This window comes from Acanthochromis polyacanthus, chromosome 16 (genome assembly GCF_021347895.1).
Source record: "Acanthochromis polyacanthus isolate Apoly-LR-REF ecotype Palm Island chromosome 16, KAUST_Apoly_ChrSc, whole genome shotgun sequence".
Lineage (NCBI taxonomy): Eukaryota > Metazoa > Chordata > Actinopteri > Pomacentridae > Acanthochromis > Acanthochromis polyacanthus.
In genome coordinates this window covers 154,128-176,442 of record NC_067128.1, presented here as the reverse complement: position 1 = coordinate 176,442, position 22,315 = coordinate 154,128, and the positions used below count along the sequence as shown (strand labels likewise).

The 22,315-nt window shown below is 40.1% G+C and overlaps 1 protein-coding gene across 1 annotated transcript; it reads right to left on the bottom strand.

The window, feature by feature from the left end:
- Positions 1-428: 428 nt before the first annotated feature.
- Positions 429-17,966, bottom strand: LOC110946716 (adhesion G-protein coupled receptor F1-like). Its single transcript, XM_051937020.1, has 8 exons — positions 17,621-17,966; positions 17,449-17,510; positions 12,983-13,020; positions 12,831-12,836; positions 12,420-12,598; positions 2,123-2,299; positions 663-2,039; positions 429-494 (listed from the first exon to the last, which is right to left on the bottom strand). Exons 1-8 carry the CDS (start codon positions 17,954-17,956, stop codon positions 429-431), a joined length of 2,241 nt encoding a protein of 746 aa, XP_051792980.1. The 5' UTR covers positions 17,957-17,966.
- Between the last annotated feature and the right edge of the window lie 4,349 nt (positions 17,967-22,315).

Genomic DNA, 22,315 nt, shown 5'->3' with positions numbered 1-22,315 from the left:
AGTTGGAATCTGTGATTACCTTTCAAACTTTATGCATGAGGTGCCTTTGCCGCACTAAATTTTGAAGGCCGCTTAAGGGCTCTGTATTGAGTTCACCAATTAATTGAAAAATAGATGGGAATCGTGGAAGATCACTTTGTAAAATAAACAGTATATTTCTACAATAATAATTCAGTCATTAGCTAGATATTATTAACGATCTAAGTTCATAGGGGGCTATCCGCTAATTGAAACCAGAGGGTAGGACTGGTTTGTTCTACATGTTTGTTCCATTCAAGCCTGTGCCAAATCAGTAATGGTAAGGTTCCAGGTGTATCTCTGTATTTTGAAGTATTTAATCTGTCAACAGTCTATGGCAACTTGAAGGTGTCCAAAGAGAGTTTCTGGTGTTCCAGATTAGACTTGGCATTGAGAGGAAAGATAAACAGTTAACAGATAAACCCGCCATGTACCTTTTTGTCCAAAAGTGTTCCAAACACCAATATGAAGAAACCCTTTATAAAGACACATAGAGCAATGTCAGCTAAGAGGGTAATCTAATCACACAATCAGCCAATCACATAAGGCAAACTAATCATTTACAGTGCATTAAACATTAGTCAGTACTGCAGTACGAGAGTATAAGCATATACTGAGTATAAGTATATGAACTGAATTTGTACCTGCAGTGAGTTGAAGAATGCAAATGAATAATGGATTGCAGTATTGTTTGGGGCAACCACAGTTCCGACTCCCAGACTCCAAGTTAATCCAAAAAATGGTGTGAGCACAGCCAAACTCCTGGCAATGACCACAAGAGCATGCTTCTCACCTGCTTGTGTAGCGTCCCCTGCGACCCTTCTCCTCAAAATTTTGTACATCACCACAAGCAGGATCATGAAGTTTATCACCACTATTAACAGTGCAGGGATCACAAATGCTAGTAGAGCCCTGGACGGTTCCCAGTTGAGCCAGCAGACCCCAGAATCTCGAATGTATGTTCCTTCGGGTGCAGTTACAGCTATGGTTATGGTTGCAATGATGAGAGGTGCCCCATAGCCTAGACAGAATCCAATAGCCAACATGGATCTTTTAGACAACCCCCCTTCAAATACACTGACTGCACGGTAGAGCAACAGCAAAGCTGAGGCTAGCATCCAGAAGAACAGGGCTAGGTAGAAAAAATGGATAAAAAAGGTAGCTGCAGAGCAAGCTGGTGGGTTTTTCTCCTCTGCATCAGAAATGGCTGCCCCAATGATAAACCAAATATTTGCGGTAAGGAGGGATACAGCGATGTTAACAATGGAGACGTGACGTAAGTAGGATGTGTTGTTCTTCCTTATTTTTCTCCAAATGACAGCTTCAATGATGAGACATATGACCAAGGATGCCATGGATATTCCAACTCCAATGTAGGTTACATAGTCCAATCCAGGGTCATCTCGACTGTAGGGAGACATCAGGATGGAGAACGAGGTCAGGTGTTTGCAGTTGCAGGTGACAGTTTTATTGTCGTTGTTGGGTCCCAACATGCAGCCCTCATCGTCCCACCCTCCAAGACCATTAAAGAGGCTGAAGTTCCAGAAAACACACTTTGGATCCACCAAGCTGTTGTTTCTAATGTCAAACACGAAAGAAATGTTACTGATGTTGGTATTTGACTGAACAAGTACAACTCTGCCGTTGATAATGTTAAGAGATGAGTTGGTTTCGTTTCTTGCAGGAAGTACGTTGTCCATTGAGGCAAATGTTAACACAGTGATTGATGCATTTCCTCCCTCAGGCTCTGTTATGTTTATCTCCACTGATGAATTAAAGTCAGCATTAAACGTGTTGTTGAAGGTAGTTTTGTTCAACAGAATGGAAGGCGTCTCAATGTTGAATGTGTCATTGGTAAGGCGTCGTGTTATCGTCTCAAGAGACTGCAATAATATTGAGCTGACACTTTCAGCTGGGGGACTGTTCCTTCTTGTTGATGAGCTGTTTCTGGTGTCGTTGGCGTTTAGAATGTCCCATGAGTTCCTTGCAGTGGTGAGAACACCCACAGTCAACAGAACATCCTAAACGTAAAGAAAATAATATACTAGGTCTGAGAAGATGTGGTGTTCAGAATTTGTAAAGGTCAGCAGACTAATTCACATACCTCCATTGTAGTCCTACTTATTGTGATATTTGTTAATGAAGATGTGTTGGCTATGTTGTTGAGGATGCCAACAATGGCAGTAATGGATGCAGGAGATTCAGTAACTTCTGTAGTGAAGTTGATCGTGACGTTGCTGAGGTGGTCCAAGAATCCTGGCAGTGAATTGTTGTTCAAAAACTGTATTTGAAGACAGAACAATAATGAATTTTACTGTACCAATTTCAAGTCACCTGTAGTATTGTTCAATTATCTGTATGGTACGGTCTGTAGGACCATAAAACAAAAAAGAAATACAATCATGGTTAACTTTCTTCCTTGAATTCATCCAAATTACAAAGACATACCTGCAAACTCAGACAAAGCTAAGTTATCAATAGGCTCTTGCCAATCATGCGGCAAATCAAGTAACAAAATGTGTTATGAGTTTTCAATGAAGTAATAATAATAATAATAATACATTTTTCGCAGCGCCTTTCATAACACCCAAGGTCACTTTATAGAGGATAAAACATAATAAAATAAATAAATAAAAACAGACACAAAGTACACAACAGTTAAAAAACAATGAATGAATTACAATGAATACGCAGATTTGAACAGATGAGTTTTGAGTCGTGACTTAAACTGGGTTAAAGAGGGAATGTTTCGGATGTCTGGTGGGAGAGAATTCCAGAGTTGGGGAGCAGAGCGGCTGAAAGCTCTGCTCCCCATGGTGCTGAGGTGGGCAGAAGGTACAGAGAGGTGAAGGGAGGAGGAGGACCTGAGGGAACGAGACGGAGTGGCAACGTGGAGGAGATCAGACAGATAGGGAGGGGCGAGGTTCTGGATAGCTTTAAATGTATACAGAAGGATTTTTTTAATTAATCTTTTTTTCCAGGAAATGTAACAGTAGATACATATAGAAACATAGTGATATACATGTTTTATACATCCCACTCTTTTTTTCTTTCCAACTCAAAACACCAAACCCACACAAGGGGGATCAAAAACATGAACAGTAGAACACAGTCCCTGTACAATTAAATAAAATTAAAATGTAACAAATATGCAATGTGAGAAGTATGGGTAGCAACATATATAAAATAAAAATTAAATGAGATTTAACAATAATAGTAATAATAATAATAAATAAATAAATAAAATATATAAACAGAATAAAACTACATAAAAAAAGGGAAAAGGGGGAAGTAGGGGGTGAGGAGAATCAATCTGGGGGTAAAGTTTGCATTGATTTGAAATAATCTATGAAGGATTTCCATTTATGAACAAATTTAGAGGAACGACCTCTTACAGAGAGCCTTACTTTTTCCAATTTAAGGATGAACATAACATCCTGAAGCCAGAGGGAGATGGATGGAGGTTTGGGGGATTTCCATGATAGAAGGATTCGACGTCTTGCTAAAAGAGACGTAAAGGCTAATACGTCTGACTGAGTGTGATTAATATGTGAGGAGTCAACAGAGAGCCCAAATATCGCCATAAAGGGACCCATAACAATATTTCTCCCCAAAATCTTAGACATAATCGTAGCATAATCACTCCAAAATTTCTGTAACCTAGGACAAGAGAAAAACATATGGCTTAAATTACATGGAGAACCATGGCATCTTTTGCACAGGTCTGCAACACTGGAATAGATTTCAGATAATCGGGATTTTGATAAATGGGCTCTGTGTACCACTTTGAACTGGATGAGTTCTAACCTAGCACAAGGTGTGCTAGACCGTATGCTAAGGACAGCTTTGTCCCACAACTCATTAGTGAGATCTAAACCCAACTCTTGCGACCAACCAGCTTGTGCTTTAACAGCCACACCACCATCAAATGTCATCAATTGTGCATATATCTTCGATATAAGAGATTTTTGATCAAGTTTCAAAGTTAGAAGATCGTCCCATGGCTGGTTAGCAGGAAGATAAGGGAAGCTTGGAAACAAAGTAGAAGCACAATGATGGAGTTGGAAATAACGAAACAAGTGGGAAGTAGGTAAAGTGAAGTCTGACCTCAGATCTGAAAATGTGGAAAAGATACCATCTTTATAAAGATTCCTGAAGTGCTTAATGCCTCGATTATCCCAAATCATAAAAGTTGAGTCAAGTAGTGATGGGGGAAACAGATGATTTTTAATTATGGGTATGTATGTGGATGGTGACAAATATTTAAAATGACGCCTAAATTGTAACCAAATTTTAAGGCAGGAAAGCACCACAGGATTATTTGTAAAATTAGAGGGATTCAATGGTAAGGAGGAGAAGAGTAAGGCTCTCAAAGAAGACGAAGTAAGTGATTGAGCCTCTAATCTACACCGTATTAATCCTGGAGCCTGAAGCCAATATATAAATTTATGAATGTGTGCTGACCAGTAGTAAAACATAACATTGGGTAATGCAAGACCCCCATTAAATTTAAGCGTTTGCAAAAGTGAATATCGCACTTTGAGAGTCTTACCGCCCCATAAAAAAGTGGTGATCATTTGGTGAAGCGATTTAAAAAATGCTTTGGGTAGAAACAAAGGAATGCATTGAAACAGGAAAAGAAATTTAGGCAAAACAGACATTTTCTCTACACTGATTTTACCAATCAGTGACAGTGGTAAAGAGTTCCACCTCTGCAAGTCTGCCTTCACCTGATTGACCAGTGGGGAAAAATTTGCGGCATAAAGAGAGGGTAAAGTGCGGGTCACGTTTATTCCTAAATATCTAAACCCCGAAAGGCTAAGTTTAAAAGGAATATCGGATTGTTTGAGAAGTAAAGCAGGAGAGTTTATGGGGTAACATTCACTCTTATGAAGATTGACTTTATAGCCAAAGAAGGAGCCGAAATTATTTAACAGACATAGTATAGATGTAACACTGGTTAATGGGTCCAATACGTATAAAAGCAAATCATCTGCGTAAAGAGACAATTTAAGTTCAAAATCAGACCGAGAAACTCCATGAAAAAGAGGAAGAGATTTTAAAGCTATCAACAGTGGCTCAATCGCTAGGGCAAAAAGTAAGGGGGATAGAGGGCACCCCTGTCGAGTGCCACGAGATAACATAAAATAACTTGAGTGTCATTCGTGTGGACGCTAGCTTGGGGGGAGGTATAAAGAAGTCTAATCCAAGATAATCAATCTATTACCAAATCCAAATTTATGAAGTGTAGCAAAGAGATAATTCCATTCAATACGATCAAATGCCTTTTCGGCATCAATCAAGATAGCAACTTCAGGGAGCAAAGAAGAATTTTTAGAGAAAATAACATTCAGAAGTGTACAAACATTGTAAGAAAGCTGGCGCCCTTTGATAAAACCATTCTGTTCTTCTGATATAATGACAGGAAGAACCTTTTCCAGACGAGTTGCTAGCACTTTGGCTAAAATTTTGACATCCACATTCAATAAAGACACAGGTCTGTAAGACATACAAGATTGAGGGTCCTTGCCCTTCTTTAAAAGAAGGGTTATAGAGGCCTGGGTTAAGGTCGGGGGCAATGACCCACGATCAAGAGACTCATTATACATTGCCAAAAGAAGAGGTGTTAGTTTGTCTGTGAATTTTTGAAAAAATTCGACACCGAATCCATCGGGACCAGGGGCCTTGTTGCTTTGCAAAGATTTAATGGCTGCAACAATTTCTTGCAAACTAAGAGGAGCATCAAGCCCATTCGCTACATCTGGATCCACAATGGGAGTATTGAGATTCTCGAAGAAAGAGGTCATCTCTGCTGAATCAGGTGGAAATTCTGATTTATAAAGAGAGGAATAATAAGATCTAAAAACAGCATTGATAGCAGATGAATCAGTGGTGAGCGAACCAGTAGAATCTCTAATGCTAGGAATCAATCTGGATGAAGCTTGTCTCTTTAATTGATGAGCCAATAATCTACTTGATTTATTGCCATATTCATAATAATTGGTGCGGGAACGTAGTAGAAGATGTTGAGCTTCTGTTGTTGCTATTAGGTCAAATTCTGATTGAAGGTCAAGACGTTGCTTCAGTAAATTAGGAGTAGGGTTAGCCGAATTTAGTCGATCTGTGTCTGAAATTTTATTTGTGAGTTCCTGTAATTTAGCCCTACGGGTTTTATAAGAGTATGCAGAGTAAGAAATTATTTGACCCTGCAAATATGCTTTGAGTGATTCCCACAGTAATGAAAAACTGATTGAGTCTTTTTTATTTAGAGCAATAAAACCATCTATTGAGGATGATATTAGGACATTAAATGCATCATCAGAGAGCAACAATGGATTAAACCTCCAGGGTGAGGAGTAACGGGGCCGATCAAAAAATTTAATATTTACCGTTAAAGGGGCGTGATCTGAAATAATAATTGGGTGGTATTACGAGGAAGTCACTTTGGGGAGAAAGGTGCCGTCGACAAAAAAATAATCAATGCGTGAATACGATTGATGTACTTGCGAAAAAAAAGAAAATTCCTTTGCTTGAGGGTTGGAGAACCTCCAAGGATCGACAAGCCCATTTTTGGCCATAAAATCAGAAATTGGTTTTGACATAGAAGACTGTGTCAAAGAACGAGGATTTGAGCGGTCTAAAGAAGGATCAATAACACAATTTAAATCCCCTCCAATTATCAAAAGATGAGTATTTAAGAAAGGAAGGCTGCCAAATAGCTTATCTGTAAAATTAGGGTCGTCAAAATTAGGGGCATAAATATTTACAAACAGTATGGGGTTGCCATATAATGTTCCTGCAACAATCAGAAATCTACCATTTTTATCTGTTACTGTCTTGGAGACAGAGAAATTAATTCTTTTGTGAACCAAAATTGCCACACCTCTTGATTTCGAATCAAAATTCGAATGAAAGAAATCCCCCAACCATGGACGTTTAAGTCTGAATTGATCTCTATTGCGCAGATGAGTTTCCTGAAGGAAAACTATGTCAGCTTGTAGATGTTTTAAATGTGAGAACACATTTGATCGCTTAATTGGATTATTCATGCCTTTAACATTCCAACTTACGAATCTAATGTCTGCGCCAATATCGGGGTTGTGCAAATTACTATTGTTCATACACAGAGTTGTTTAAGAGATAATGTAACTGTCTCACCCACCACAAAAGGAGACATAGGGGAAGGGAAAAAGGGAAAAACAAAACAAACCAAGGTGAAATACAAACCCATATATATATATATATATATATATATATATATATATATATATATATATATATATATATATATATATATAGGGACATGACCCAAGAACCAAACAACTACACCCACCACCCACCCACCCGCACATGAGATGTTCCAATCCCCAAACAATAAGAACAACCGTGCGGGCTCCAAAAGGAGCCATTCTCAAAAAAAGATGCTTTCGACTATGTAGCAAAGTTCAACAAATGAGCATCTGCAGAGAATAAAACTTAGTGTATAAAATATAAGGCACTCTAAACCAGCAGTCCGAGCTTTAATTTTAACTGTTAACCAATTATGACTGCAATGACTAGGAAATGAAGCAGAGGATAATATATGTATTGCCACAATGGTGGATACAATAACACAGGAACGTGGAACTATATGAATATAGTATAATAAAAAAAGCCATGTCTATGAGAAACCTGAATAGACCTGAATTTTAACAGTTTTGTGTCCATAGACAGCCAATATCCAAGAAAAGATTATAACAAAGTCATTTATAATGAATTTAGCCACTCACCACAGGGCTTGAGTCATATTTTGTGACATGTTGGAGGGATCAACCCAGGAAACTAAGGTGCAGTGTCTTTTTTTAATGTCTTGATGAATGCCATTGCTTCACCCAGCGATGTGAAGTCCCGCTGCTGGCCTCCGTGGGTTATGCGCAGCCGGGCAGGATGCAGCAGACCAAACCGGACTCCCTCTATTTCCCGTAGCTGCCGGCGGACATTGTTAAAGGCGGCGCGAGCCCGCGCCGTCCTAGCGGTGTGGTCCGGGAAGACGGAGATTGTCATGTTGCGTACTTTAATACGCTGCAACTCTCTCGCTTTCCTGAGGATGTCGGCGCAATCTGTGTAGTAGTGAAGCTTCGCTATTATAGCGCGGGGATGCTCACCGGGTTTGGGCTTTGGCCTTAGAGCTCGGTGTGCCCTGTCAACAATTGGCTCCTTGTCCAACTTGAAAGCTTCCACCAACAACTTGGACACACCGGCTGCAGACAGAGAAGCGGGGTCGTCTTCTGGGACACCAATAATGCGGATGTTTTGACGGCGCGCCCTCGACTCGAGATCCTCGCATTTGTTGTCCAGCCTCACACATTCTTTTGACAAGTCATAAACTTTGTTCTGAAGAGCTGCAATGTCATCCGAACAGGTGGAAAGAGACTGCTCCATCTCGGTAACGGTAGCTTTGAGACCAGCAACATCTGATTTCATGGATGAAATACTAACAGATAGATCCGTTTTAAGAGTGAGCAGTTCCGACTTAATAGACGTTAAATTGTCACTCAGCGCTGCTTGAAGCTCCGTCTTGAATATAGCTGTAACATCATTCCGAAGAGCATGAAGTAGTTCAGATTTGAGTTCGGTGAGATCGACAGCAAGAGGCGGCGTGCAGCGGGTAACCTCTGGTGGAGGAGAATCACCGAGGGGCGAGGGCACAGCACGAACACCAGGCCGCAGGTTAGACTGAGAGTTATTTACTGATTTAGTGTTCTTTTGAGGCATATTAGCTGTAGAAGGCCTAAGTAACAGAGCTGAAGAGAGTTTAGCTCAAGCCCAAGCCGTAAGAGTGATAAAAACTGTGCCGATAAATGACGTAAATAAATTATCTCTGCAGGAGTTCTCCAACACGCGTCTCACCCCATACCCCGCTAAGCCGGAAGTCCCTACAGAAGGATTTTAAACATGATGCGGAAATGGACCAGGAGCCAGTGAAGCTGCTGGAGGACGGGGGTGATGTGGTGAAAGGCGGGAGTACGGGTGATGATACGGGCTGCAGAGTTTTGGACCAGTTGGAGTTTATGAAGGGACTTCTGGGGGACACCAAAGAGGAGGGAATTGCAGTAATCTATACGGGAGGTGATGAGGCTGTGAACTAGAATGGCCGTGGTATGAGGGGTGAGGGAGGGGCGGAGACGATTAATATTGTGTAAGTGGAAATAAGCAGACCGAGTGACGTTATTAATGTGGGAGTGAAAAGAAAGTGAGCTGTCGAGGATGACAACCAGACTTTTTACCTGAGGGGAGGGGGACACTGTGGAGCTGTCTATGGTGAGGAAGAAACTGTCAGCTTTGGATAGGGAGGAGTTAGTACCAACTAGAAGTAGTTCAGTTTTATCACTATTTAATTTGAGGAAGTTTGCAGTGAGCCAGGATTTGATCTCGGAAAGGCAGTGTGTGAGGGAGGAGGGAGGGAGGGTGGAGTTAGGTTTACTGGAGAGATAGAGCTGGGTGTCATCCGCGAAGCAGTGAAAGTGGATACCATATTTACGGAATATATTGCCAAGGGGGAGGAGGTATATGATGAAGAGGAGGGGCCCCAGGAAGGAGCCCTGGGGCACACCTTAAGTGACGGGGGAGGGCTGTGAGGTGAAGGACTTGAGCTGAATGAACTGAGTGCGGCCAGTGAGGTAGGAGTGAAACCAGTGAAGGGGGGTGTGAGTGATGCCGATGGAAGAAAGTCTACTGAGGAGGATGGGATGGGAAACAGTGTCGAAGGCTGCACTCAGATCAAGGAGGATGAGTATAGAAAGTAAACCAGAGTCAGATGCCATAAGGAGGTCGTCTGTGATCTTAATCAGGGCTGTTTCAGTGCTGTGGTGGGGACGGTAACCGGACTGGAATTTTTCATAGAGGGAGTTTTGCGTGAGATGGATGTGGAGCTGAGAGGCAACAATTTTCTCTAGGATTTTGGAGATGAAGGGAAGGTGAGAAATGGGGCGAAGGTCATTAAAATTGTTGGGATCTGAACCAGGCTTCTTAAGGATAGGGCTGACAGCTGCAGATTTGAAGGGAGTGGGAACAATACCAGAGGACAGTGAGGAATGGATGATGGCTGAAATGAAGCGGAGCAGAAAGGGGAGGCAGGATTTGACCAGGGCTGTGGGGAGGGGATCCAGTTGGCATGTGGAAGGCTTGGACTTGATGATAAACTCTGAAATTACTGAGGGACCAGGGAGTTCAAAAGTGGAAAATGGATGACAGGGTGGAGAAAGTTCAGAGGAGGGGAGGGGTGAGGTTGTGGAGCCAAGATGTTGGTGGATTTTTAAGACCTTTTCGTTGAAAAATTGGAGGAGAGCATTACAGGTGTTATGGGAGTAGAGGTGGAGGGGTAGAGAGTCGGGGGGTTGGATGAGACTATTGAAAACGGAAAAGAGAGTCTTTGTGTTGCCTGCATTTGAGCAGATGAGTCCAGAGTAGTATTTTGATTTAGCTAGAGAAATTGAGTCCTTGTAATAAGATAGCTGAGCAGTATACATGTCTTTGTGGATGGTGAGACCAGATTTCCTGTAAAGTCTTTCGAGCTGTCCATTTTTGGATTTAATGGCACAGAGATCGGGAGTGAACCAGGAAGCAGACCGAGTGAAGTAAACAGAGCGGGTTTTGACAGGAGCAAGTGAGTTGAGAATGTTAGTGAGGCAGTTATTGTAAAGGTTGACCAGATCGTCAGGGGTGGAGGAAGAGTCTGGTGTCAAGGTGGCGAAGGAGGAGGAGAGGGAGTCAATGTTAATGTCCTTGATGTTGCAGAATGCAATGGCACGGGCGATCTTAGAAATGGAGAGATGGAAGGAGACATCAAATGAGAGGAGGAAATGGTCCGTAATAAGGAGCTGATCGGCAGTACAGTTGGAGGGGGTGAGACCGGAGCAGCAAATTAAGTACAGGATGTGTCCTTTTATGTGTGTGGGGAAGTCAGAGAACTGCTGAAAACCAAAACTGTCGAGTGATGATGAGAAGTCTTTGGTGAGGGGGAGAACAATATTGTCCATGTGTATGTTGAAATCTCCCAGCAGAATAACATTTGGGGAGAGAGAGGAAAGGTGGGTGAGAAAGCCACAGAATTCATTTAAAAAGTCAGTGTGAGGCTTGGGGGGATGTTACAAAGTGGCGATGATTGTGGGAGTGAGTCCAGAGATTTGACAAGCCAGGCATTCTAATGATGAGAGAGGAGGCAGAGAAACTGGAACGACCTTCCACTTCTCGTGGTACAGTATCGCGAGACCTCCTCTGCGGCCTCCTCCGCGAGGTTTGCAAATGTAAACAAACCCCGGAGGAGTGGAGTTATTAAGTTGGGAGAAGTCACCAGGAATTTGCCAAGTCTCATTTAAACAGAGAAAATCGAGCTTACGGTCAGTAAGGAGATCCTGGACGAGATGGCCTTTGCCCGTGAGGGAGCGGATGTTCAGCAGACTGAAGCTGACGCCAGTGTTGTCGATGGAGAAAGGAGCATTAGCTGACCTAGCCAGGCGGGCCAACACACTCTGGTTGACAGTTCGGCCGGTGTTTCTGGGTGATCGGCGAGTGGAGGACCAGAAGGAAGTAATTCCTTTGGAGCCAGTGAAGTGGAAACCCCACCGAGAACCACAGTGGCTGTACCTCGGGCGTTGCTGGACGCCGATGTCCGGGTGGAGACACAGAGCTGCCGGAGGAGATCTGTGCCGCTGGAAGCGGACCCTGAGAAGCTCCCCCGGTGAAAACTGGAGTAGTCCCTCCACCGGTAGATGGAGAAGAACCAGGACAGTCCAGACCAGTAGCGACCACACAAAAGCCCTGCTAGCCCACATATTTAACCGGTAGAGAAAACCAAAGACGTGGAGCTGGGTGGTGAGCCAAGCAGGCAGGCAGTAGTTAGCTTGCTATCACAGCAATCACTAAGGAACATGCCAAAGACAGCAGATGTAAGGAGCATCAGAGGGTAGAGGAGGGTTAAGATTCCCAGCCGAGAAGAGCAACGGTTGAAATGTGGCTGGAGAAACCGTAAAAAACACTTAAAAGTTGCCGGTGAGTAGTGGCAGTCAAAAGCGCCAGCGTTCACTCAACTGAAAGTGTTGAAGTGTTTATGGCAGAAATCTGGAAGAGGAAAAAAATCTCCAACAAATAAACAAAATGCTTTATTTTGAAAATATCACTGACAAAAAGCTCAATGACTGACTTCACTCATGAGCTACAGTTTTTAGGTCTGAGGACTGAATGAGATGCAGATGTCTAGTTTCCTTTCAGACCACTTGATTCATTTGAATTAATGTAGAATCTATTCCTCAACACTGCCAAAAAGGAGGGGTTAGGTCTAAGGTTAGGGTTAACCTTGATTTTGATTTTGCTCTTCTTGATGCTATCATTGGGTGTCTGAAAGAGCTGGAGAAGTAGCTCACCTCAGACTGCTCGAGCAGATCTTGGACGGGCTGAAGAACACAGCTGTCTTGTTGATCTTCAAATTTACCATTCGCCATACAAACTGCTGTCCTTTCTCCCACCTTGTTGTCTTCACACTCTGCTACAGCCTTGAAATCTAAAGTTCCAACACCAAATTTTCGATCATCACATACAAATTCTAGAGAGAAAGAAGGTTTTCATGTCAGTATTTACAGTAATTACATAAAAACATATCTTGAGTTTAATTGTATTAAATGCGCTGTAAAGTTTGGATGAGTACTCACCTTCTGCAGAAAGCTCCAGTATAATTTCTTTTTCAAATACTGGATTGGTTATCGTTCGACAGGTGAACCTCCTTTCCTGGTTTGTACAGTCAGCAGGAACTTGAAACTGATATGTGACCACATTACCTGTACCTGAAAAAACAAAACAAAACTGAATTTAGAGAAGTACAATATAAACATTTACTATCTACAAAAAGCTTGAAAATCAATCAGTCATTAGAAGGTCAATTACTAATGATTGATTAGCCTTTTGGAGCTGCAGACAGAAATGCAACTACCTGCAGAAGGAATTCCCAGAAACTCAACCTTGTAGGGACTGTTGACAGAGCACCGCAGTGTCACATTTCCACTCCCACACTGCACATTCTCTCTGACCGGGTTCACTTGAATCTGTGGTGCCTCTTTGAAATTGAACACTTCATTGGATCTTTGTCGAAAAATTGAATTATCTGCCCGTGTCAGCTTGCATTCATAGAGTCCTGAAATTAAAGGTGATCATCATTATGAGTATTGCCAATCAAGTATCAGTTGAAGATCCCTAATTATAAAGAGATCCCCCATCATTGATTTATCCATGTCACAATTTCAAGAGTACTCAGGGTTAAACCTGAGGTGAAGTGATGCTTTAATCCTTTCAGGTTTGTGGTTTTGTGGGTCACTTTCATGTTGTGGCAAGTGAGTTGCAACATGAAGTGAGAGTGTAGAGTAGTGTAGTGTACTTACAGCAACTGTAAGTAAATGCATTATGCTAACCGCAAGCCTAACCCTAACCCTAATTCAGTTTCAGTAGCCGGTCACAAATTGTCTAAGTAGGCCTGCATTTCAGTGTAACAGTTTTCAAGATGTTATTTATGGTGATCACTAACAGAAAGGAAATAAAGTCGTGTTACAGCGATCTCTCTGTCTGCCTCCCCCTCTTCACTGCAGATTTGTATCATTTGTTTATGTGTAATCTCTTACATGTTGTTTTAAGTGCAACAAAAATGGCTAAAATTAAGTTCTTTTAGCCATTTTTGGATGATGGGTTAGATGGTGAAAATGGTGCTTAACGCATTCTGACAAATGCATCTGACGTCTTGACGTTATCTAATGGTAAGTAGCCTAATCCAGTTTGATAAACTTCTGATACATGTGTAGTCCTAAAAGGGAGTTTCATCTTAAATCCCTCATTTGAAAATAGTAATTTAGGCATTCTGTAGGCAGACATTTACACTGATTCACAGGAAGTTTGCTGGGTAGCTAGCAAATTAGTCTCTGAGCTGCATCACATGTAAAAGCATATCAGTGTAACTCCAAATCCCACATCTCTCTAGATACTGTTGTCTTTAAAACCACTGCTGACAAGACGGAGAGGTATGGATGATTTCCCTTAAAGCTCGTGTCCGGAGTTTCCATTTGTTTTCAATTTATGTATCATTGTTCAACAAAGATTAAATGTGTTAGTGTAGTTCGATACTATAATATAAAGTTAGAATAACGCGATATGAAAATTTATTCCTGAGCTCCGCCTTCCTCTCATAGACCCCCATGTTATTCCAAAAAGCGCCGGTCGCTGCCGACCAATCAAGTTCAAGCTTCAGCTTTGTCATGCTGTCAATCAACGGTTACGCGCACAGCAAGCACGCCCATGCAGAGGTGGGCGAGCTACGCACTACGCAACCGCGCGCACATTTGTTTTGCTTGTGGAGGAGAGAGCATCAGGGCTCAGCAACTTCCAGAAAAGTTACCAATCCCACGGCTTGTCAGGCCAAGAGACTGCAGGACGTTTTTTGGCTCGGGGTGCTCGCGTCGCTCCCCGACTACGGCCTCCATAGCCCGCCTGACGGCTTCGTTTAGATGCCCGTCCTCTGGAGGAAGATGTTGGGGCGTCTGGGACATACTCTTCGTCAGAGGAGTCATGCAATTCTGAACTCTAGATAGAAATAAATAAACAATGTAACACATATACACGCGTAAATGCACTAAGTCTGATAAACAACGTCATCCAGAGGGATACACGAGTGTAATCACATATTGAAACTTTACTCGTTCGTCCTAGCAGATTCATGTTATTTTGGTATTAGGACAAGTTAGACTCAATACAGCATTCTAACGTAATTCCTTTATTATTTACTAAATGTATTAAATGCAGAAGAGTGGAAAACAGCAAAACAGGCGAGATGCTGCAGCACTCCGGGCACTTCTCTCATGTACTGCGAGAACCCTACTGCCATTCTAATTGTTTCTGTGGTGTTTTAGATGAAGACATCATGCACTGAGCTGCTGAGCTGACAGCAGTGTTACCTGTGATTGTAATGCTACAGGATAGTAAGTCTGTGACAATAACTGAGATAGAATAGAAGAAAGAATCTAGGTCAGTGGAGCCTCGGTGATGCCACCTATTGATTTTAGTCTCACTTTGAACTCCCAGATAATTCAACAATAAGTGTAGAAGTAAAGCTGAGTTGAGCTGAGGCAGACAGGACTTTTGGTACCTGCATAATTTTTAAACAGGTGAGTTTAATAAATGTTCATCGCCTGTATTGTTTTCATGAATGTGCAAATTAGTTACAGAGACCAAAACAATTTTGAGAATGTTTATTTCTGCAGTAGAGATGGGCATTGATTTGCTTTTGGAGCCAGCCTCAAGGAACTGCAGTTGTTGGTATTCTTATATTGTCTTCAGTTTTTAATTTATTTTTTAACCCCAGAGTTTGCTTACTGGTGACGGTGAGTTAATATAGTTTTGCTCTTGGGATATACACCACACTGCAGTTTCTTTACTTTGTGCTCTACCCTTTAGCAAAGACTAATACCAAGAGAATTCATATTTCCTAAAAGACTTTTCTCAACTCCCTGCAGGTGTTAGATTCTTATCTGACTGCTGTTTTACCACACAGTAACACAACAGACTGACAAATACTAGGATGTATTCATGAATGGCAGGACATACTGAAAGCAGTCTACTGGTGCTTTAATCAGTGACAACATTGTTTGTATGGCAGTATATATTGATACATTTCAACCTGCAGACTTATTTTTTGGTACACTCTTGAACAAAGGTTAAATTGCTGTACTGCAGTCAGACATATTCTTTTATTATTAATTGTGTGTCAGGCTAAATGATGAATACAGTGACATCGTTGGTGTTGGTTTCTGCACTGTTTTGAATTTGCAGAAGTTAATGCACCAAGAAAACACTCCTTTGCACTACTTTTTTCTTCTTGATGTGTGTGATTTAAGAATGTCACCACTGCCTACACTACACTCCATGTATTTCTTACCATTGTCAGTAATAAAAAACCTCAACACAGTTAATGTTGCTGCTCCATCCTGAATTGAAAAGCTGTGCTCTGTGTCTTCATTGATGAGCTCGCCGTCACGCCTCCATTCTGCAGTCCAGCTGGTACCAAAACTGAGATCTTCTGGTGGAGGGCCACATGTCACAGTCACACTCTTCTCAAAAAATACTTCATCTGGATTAAACTGTAAGGGTGTCTCGCCTTTAAATAAAGCAGACACAACGTTCAGCCAGTTATTATACAATAATCTGTACACAAAGATCAGATACTTCTGATAGAATAAAACAATAATATTTTGCAAATGTGACATTAAAATGAACTGCAACTGTATAAGCCTGACTTACTGTCAAATATCATAGGGTATTCTGCGACCAGCTCTTTAAATATGCCAGTTTTTAGTGCGTCTGTTTGATTTTTTTCAATAGAAGGAGCACTGACAGCATAAGTAGCGATGGTGCTTCCACTCCTGCAGTACAAAATTGAATCTCAGTGAAAATCCAACCACGAACAGATGTAATGTTGTTCATTTAGGACCTACTCTGGAAATTTGTTGTCAATCATCATTGCCCATCTATTAAAAAGGCATTCTAAGCATTCTTTAATACACAAACTCAAATTCTTACAAACTTGGACAAAGTGAGTAAAGATGCATCAACGACGTACTTAATACACACTAAATCCACAAACAGGGCTAAGATTGTGAAACTATGCTAGCTGCTCTGTGAGGATGCTAGGCTGCACAGTGATGTCTGAGAAGTCACATAGTGGGAAAATCAAGTAGTGTTGTGTTTATCAGTTGTGTTTGTCATAAATTTGGAGGTCTAAAGTAAAAGTTGTTAAGATATAAAGATGCTCAATTATGCCCTCTCCTCAATCCCCACTACAAGTAGATGGCCTGCTAGCTTTAACTAACCTTGCTAGCTCAGAATTATATTCAGCTGGTAAGTTCCACCTAAAGAACCAGTAGTTGTCCAGCTCAAGCTTTGTATAATCCTGCCCTCTAGGGATGGTGGTTTAGTTTACTTGCTTAGACTTTAGGCTTTAGCTAACTTTGGATATTGGGTGGATGGATTCATCCACCACTAACCCTACACCAAATGCTGCTGTTGGCTGCAATTGTAAACACAAGAGTCTTAATGCACTTCCAGCATCAGACGAACTGAACGCTCAGTGGATTACTTTTATTACTGATGCCAGTGTTGACACAAGAATAGGAAAATCCATTGTGCAACTGATGTGGCTAATATTAGCTTTGATTGTTTGCCCACAAGTCAGAGCTCGGTGGAAACTGTAAATCCTAGGGACATTCAAAGATGGTAGACAAGTCAAAAATGCAATTATCATGGCACAGCAATGAGAAGAAACAAGAGTGCAGAGTATAGGGTTAGGCTATATTTTATATTCCCAATTAATCTCCAAAACTGATTTCATACTAAAAGGCAAAGGAACAAAACTGGACTTACCTGAAGCCAATTATCTGTGCTGAACGTAGATTTGGGATGTGTGCCTTGGATTGTGTTTGAATCTGTTTGAGACAGTGACATTGGCAAACCTGAATTATTAAATACCATAAATTTAGTGGATCAACACTATGAAACAACTCAATTCCAGAGACAGAAGATGCATAAAACTTACAGCATTATCAATGCTTTGGTAAACTGGACTGCTCATATCGCTGTATGCAGGATCGAAAACAATGTTTATAGTAAGGGTCAAATTTTCCTCTTGAACTGGAACGTTTGCTGATGTTGTTGTCACTGACACTGTTGTCGTTACTGGGGTTGTCGTCGTCATCGGTGTTGTCGTTGTCGTTGTTGTTGTCGTCGGTGTTGTCGTTATTGGTGTTGCTATTGTTGTTGTTGTCATTGGTGTTGCCATTGTTGTTGTTGTCATTGGTGTTGTCGTTGGTGTAGTCGTTGCTGGTGTTGTAATCACTGGTGTTGTGTTGATCACTGGTGTTGTGTTCATCATTGGTGTTGTTGAAAATACTGCAAATAAAATAAATCCACAGCAGTTAGCACCAATTAAAGCTATTTTAGATGTTTTTTGTAGTTTTTGCCTCCATCCAAAACACAGCAAAATGTTTTTCGTACAGAAATTGGTGGCGGACATGGAGTGACATCTGGGGAGCAATACTAGAGTAGCTTGAAATGGTGTCGAGGTTCTAACGACAGCTTCAAGACAGCAATGCTTACTTATGATTGGTTCACAAAACGTTCCATCAGAGGGAAGTCCATTAATGCACCCACAGCTCTGTGTGGTGGTATCACCGCATGGCCTGTAGGTGTCACACTTGTCCCATGACCAAGCAAACTGTTCCTCACACCAACACTGCAGTTCTCCAGTTGAGTTTGGATAGCAAACTTTAAAAATTGGCAATCGACAGTTTACATATCACTCATTAATTAAAAACAACATTAAATACAACAACTAGGTACAAAAGCAATAAGAAAGATGAAGGTTCTTACCTGTGGTGAAATTTATGTCTGTTAATTGTAGTGAGTCCGAAAGGTTTTGGGGAAAGGAGAAACCTCTCAGAGTTTGTCTGAATATATCAATGAAATTTGATGGCACAATGGAAACTGGGATGCGTACATCAACGAGCATTTCAAAGTCCACTGGGTCTGTGGCAGATGACAGGTGAAAATACATCACAGTAACCTCATGTTAGTTAGTTGTCACCTAATGTTCACATGAAAATGCTAACCACCAGCTTCCAGTTTGTCCGTAATGTCTCTGTCCTGTTAGTACATTTGTAATCCACTTCTGCACTGATTTCCTTTGCGCTATTTTTCAAACTTCAGTTGCTAATGCTTGAAATTAGTGTTTCAGAAGGCAAATAAGACAGTTATTGTGTTATACAAGAGGAGCTTTGCAGGTTCATAGATTTTACAGTTTCATGTGTCACACCGTTTGGTGTTGTAATTGATAGTGTTGTTGGTGTGAAAATGAAATTAAAAAAACAACAGGGCTTTTAGATTGGCAACTCTTGAAATACTTGTCATGTGCAAAGCAAAACGGCATTTTTCTCAAGAAGCAGAACAGGTATAATCTGCTCAATCAACAGCTGTTCTGCTTCAAAATGATGTCCTTTGTGTTGTTCTAACAAGCCCACAGACCGTTTACATAACTTATTTGGTCCATATAAAAATGATATCCTTTGAATTAAACAACCTGTGTTTACTTCCTGATAAAAGATGGTGTTTTTCTACAGCGGATATTACTAGAACTTCACAGTTGTCTCAGTTCTACACAGTCAGTGTTTTCCATTGAAACATAATAGAGACTTTGTAATTAATGTCCCTTTGTTGGGAATTTAACACTTTAAAGTCTATTTTACTCAGAAGAGAGCTTTCTTTTCATACCAATTTACGACTCGTAGGACATGAAGCAGAACAGCTGCAATCTTTTTGATCAAAACTGGCAGATCTCAAAAACAATAAAAAAAAAACAGGTTTCTCTGTTAGACGATGCCAGATGTCACCTCTGCATGCAACACATTCTTTTCAGCTATCTGATCCTAGTTTCATTAATTTTTCTTGCCTGGACTTCCTTGTTTCATGAGTCAGGGAAGTAAAAAGTGATGATTTGTGACATTTTATTAAAACTAAAGAAATGCAGAAGCATCAGGTATTTTCACAATACAATGAAACAGTGGGTTTGATGCATGCATTCCTCCATCTACTGGCCGTAAAATTCAAATGACTGTAAATACATAAATGTATAGCCTAATGACTGAGAAATAAATTATGAATAATCTTCAGCTCATTTACTAAAAAAGAAATTGTAAGAATCACTTTGGCCTCATGTTATTCCAGCAATATTACAGTCTTGCGTTCAAAATCTTATCCAAGTTAAAGCACATTGGTAATGTCATCAGAACATTAAGACAAGACAATAGAAGTTGTCTCCAGAGCTAATCTTACACATTTTGCGCTCACCCGGAAATAGATTAACAAGGGAATTCTTGGATGTGGTATATAGTACGGGGCTGTACACAGTAATCTCTAAACCCAGTAGATTTACTACTAATACTGTAACTTTAATTGATCATATCTATATTAATACAGTTGAAAATAGCATGAAAAGTGGATTGATAATTAATGATATAAGTGATCATTTACCCGTGTTTCTCACTTATGAATGTCACATGAGTAGAGAAAAGCAGAAGATAACATATAAATATGTAAGGAAGAGAACGGAGGAAGCAGTAGAGAAGTTTAGGATTGATTTAACTAAAGTCAACTGGAACGAGGTGTATGTGGGAGAGGTAAATGGTGCATATGAGTTAATTTCTTGATAAATATTTATCGCTGTATGACATACATTGCCCGAAGATTCTATGGAAAGAAAAGGATAGCAACAAGAGAAAGCCTTGGATTACAAAGGGACTAGAAAATGCTTGTAAAAAGAAAAACAAACTTTATAGAGATTTTATAAAATCAAGAGCAAAGGCTGCTGAAACAAGATACAAGACTTACAAAAATAAATTGGGAACAATACTTAGGCAAGCAAAGAAGGATTACTACAATAATTTATTAGAAAAAAATAAAAGCAATATTAAAGAATCCTGTAAGATTTTGAATAAGGTAATTGGAAGAACATCAGGGCAGATAAAACCACCAAGTCATATTATAAATGAAAACAATATGATTGTAAAAGATAAGACTGAAGTGGCAAATGAATTTAACTCTTTCTTTGTAACTGTGGGACCCAATCTGGCAAAAACTATAAAAGAAAACAAAAAAGGAGATGCACAAACGGAATGGAGAGGGGAGAACAAATTGTTGCAATCCATGTTTGTTAATGATGTTAGTGAAAATGAAATTATATCATTAGTAATGAAATTCAAAAATAAGACGTCAACAGACAGTGATGGGCTGGACATGGTAATTGTGAAAAGGTCCATAGATTGTGTCAGTAAACCTTTGTGTTGTATTCTTAATCTTTCCTTTCAAACAGGAATTTTTCCCAATAAAATGAAGGTAGCAAAGGTAATACCACTTTTTAAAGGTGGAGACAAACATAATCTTACAAATTACAGACCTGTGTCTTTATTGTCTCAATTCTCAAAAATTTTTGAAAAAATATTTGTTGAAAAATTAGACAAATTTATTGAAAAGAATATGCTACTGAGTGAGAGTCCGTATGGCTTTCGGTGTAACAGGTCAACTGCTTCAGCGGTAATGAATATAATAGAGGATATAGCAACAGCAATTGACAATAAGAAACATACCATAGGGGTGTTTATTGACCTAAAGAAAGCATTTGACACAATTGACCATTCCATATTATGGTCAAAGTTGGAAAAATTTGGTGTGAGAGGGATAGTATTAGATTGGATGAGGAGCTATTTGCAAGATAGAGAACAGTTTGTGGAGATTGGTGGCAGTAAATCTGAACACAGGCAGATTGTTTGTGGAATTCCGCAGGGTTCTGTGTTGGGACCAAAATCGTTTATTCTTTATGTTAATGATATATGTGAGGTGTCAAAGTTATTGAATTTTGTTTTATTTGCTGATGACACCAATTTATATATTTCGGCATATGATATAGAAGCTTTAACAAATATTGTTGAACAGGAACTGGTTAAAATTAAGACATGGTTTGAAGACAATAAACTATCATTAAATTTAAACAAGACAAAATTTATGATTTTTGGTAAGAGAAAAAAAAGGAAGAAAATGTTGTATTGTCCATTGATGGAATTAAAATAGAAAGGGTCAATGAACTCCGCTTTTTGGGAGTAATATTGGATGATGGTCTAACTTGGAAAGCCCACATTGCACATGTAAGGAAAAAAATGTCAAAAAGTATTTTTATTCTAAATAAGATAAAGCACATATTAGATTTTAGGACAATGAGGACATTGTATTGTGCACTTATATTGCCCTATATTAGTTATTGTGTGGAAGTTTGGGGAAACACTTATAAAAGTAACACCAAACCACTGTACCTCCTACAGAAGAGATTATTATTAATAATCAGGATTATTTATAGAGCAGATTATCGGGAGCACACAAATACTCTGGAACTCTCTTTATGATGAATTCAAGGATTGTACAAATATATTTTATCTAAAGAAAGTCTTTAAAGACAGAACAATGAGACTATATGCAAGAGCATAGGTGTCATGTTTGATTTGTTTTGATTTTTATTTTGTGCCTAAATTTGAACTATTCATTCAGGGCAGGTACCTATGATTTAGGAAAGAAAAGATGTCCTATAAAGTTTTGTAAGCTGCACAGTTGTATGTATTTGTTTTGTATTTCATGGAAGGATGTGGAAGGGTAATTTTGTTTATTTGTGTTTTCTTCTTCTTTTTTATTA

Bases quoted from the DNA above. Each gene is read 5' to 3' on its own strand.
- LOC110946716 (XM_051937020.1), bottom strand. From the start codon at position 17,956: ATGATGAACACAACACCAGTGATCAACACAACACCAGTGATTACAACA. The intron at 2,300-12,419 runs GTGAGCTACTTC...CTTCAAATACAG, and splicing joins ATCTGCTCGAGCAGTCTGAG to TTTTTGAACAACAATTCACT. The intron at 2,040-2,122 runs GTATGTGAATTA...CTTTACGTTTAG, and splicing joins TAAGTAGGACTACAATGGAG to GATGTTCTGTTGACTGTGGG.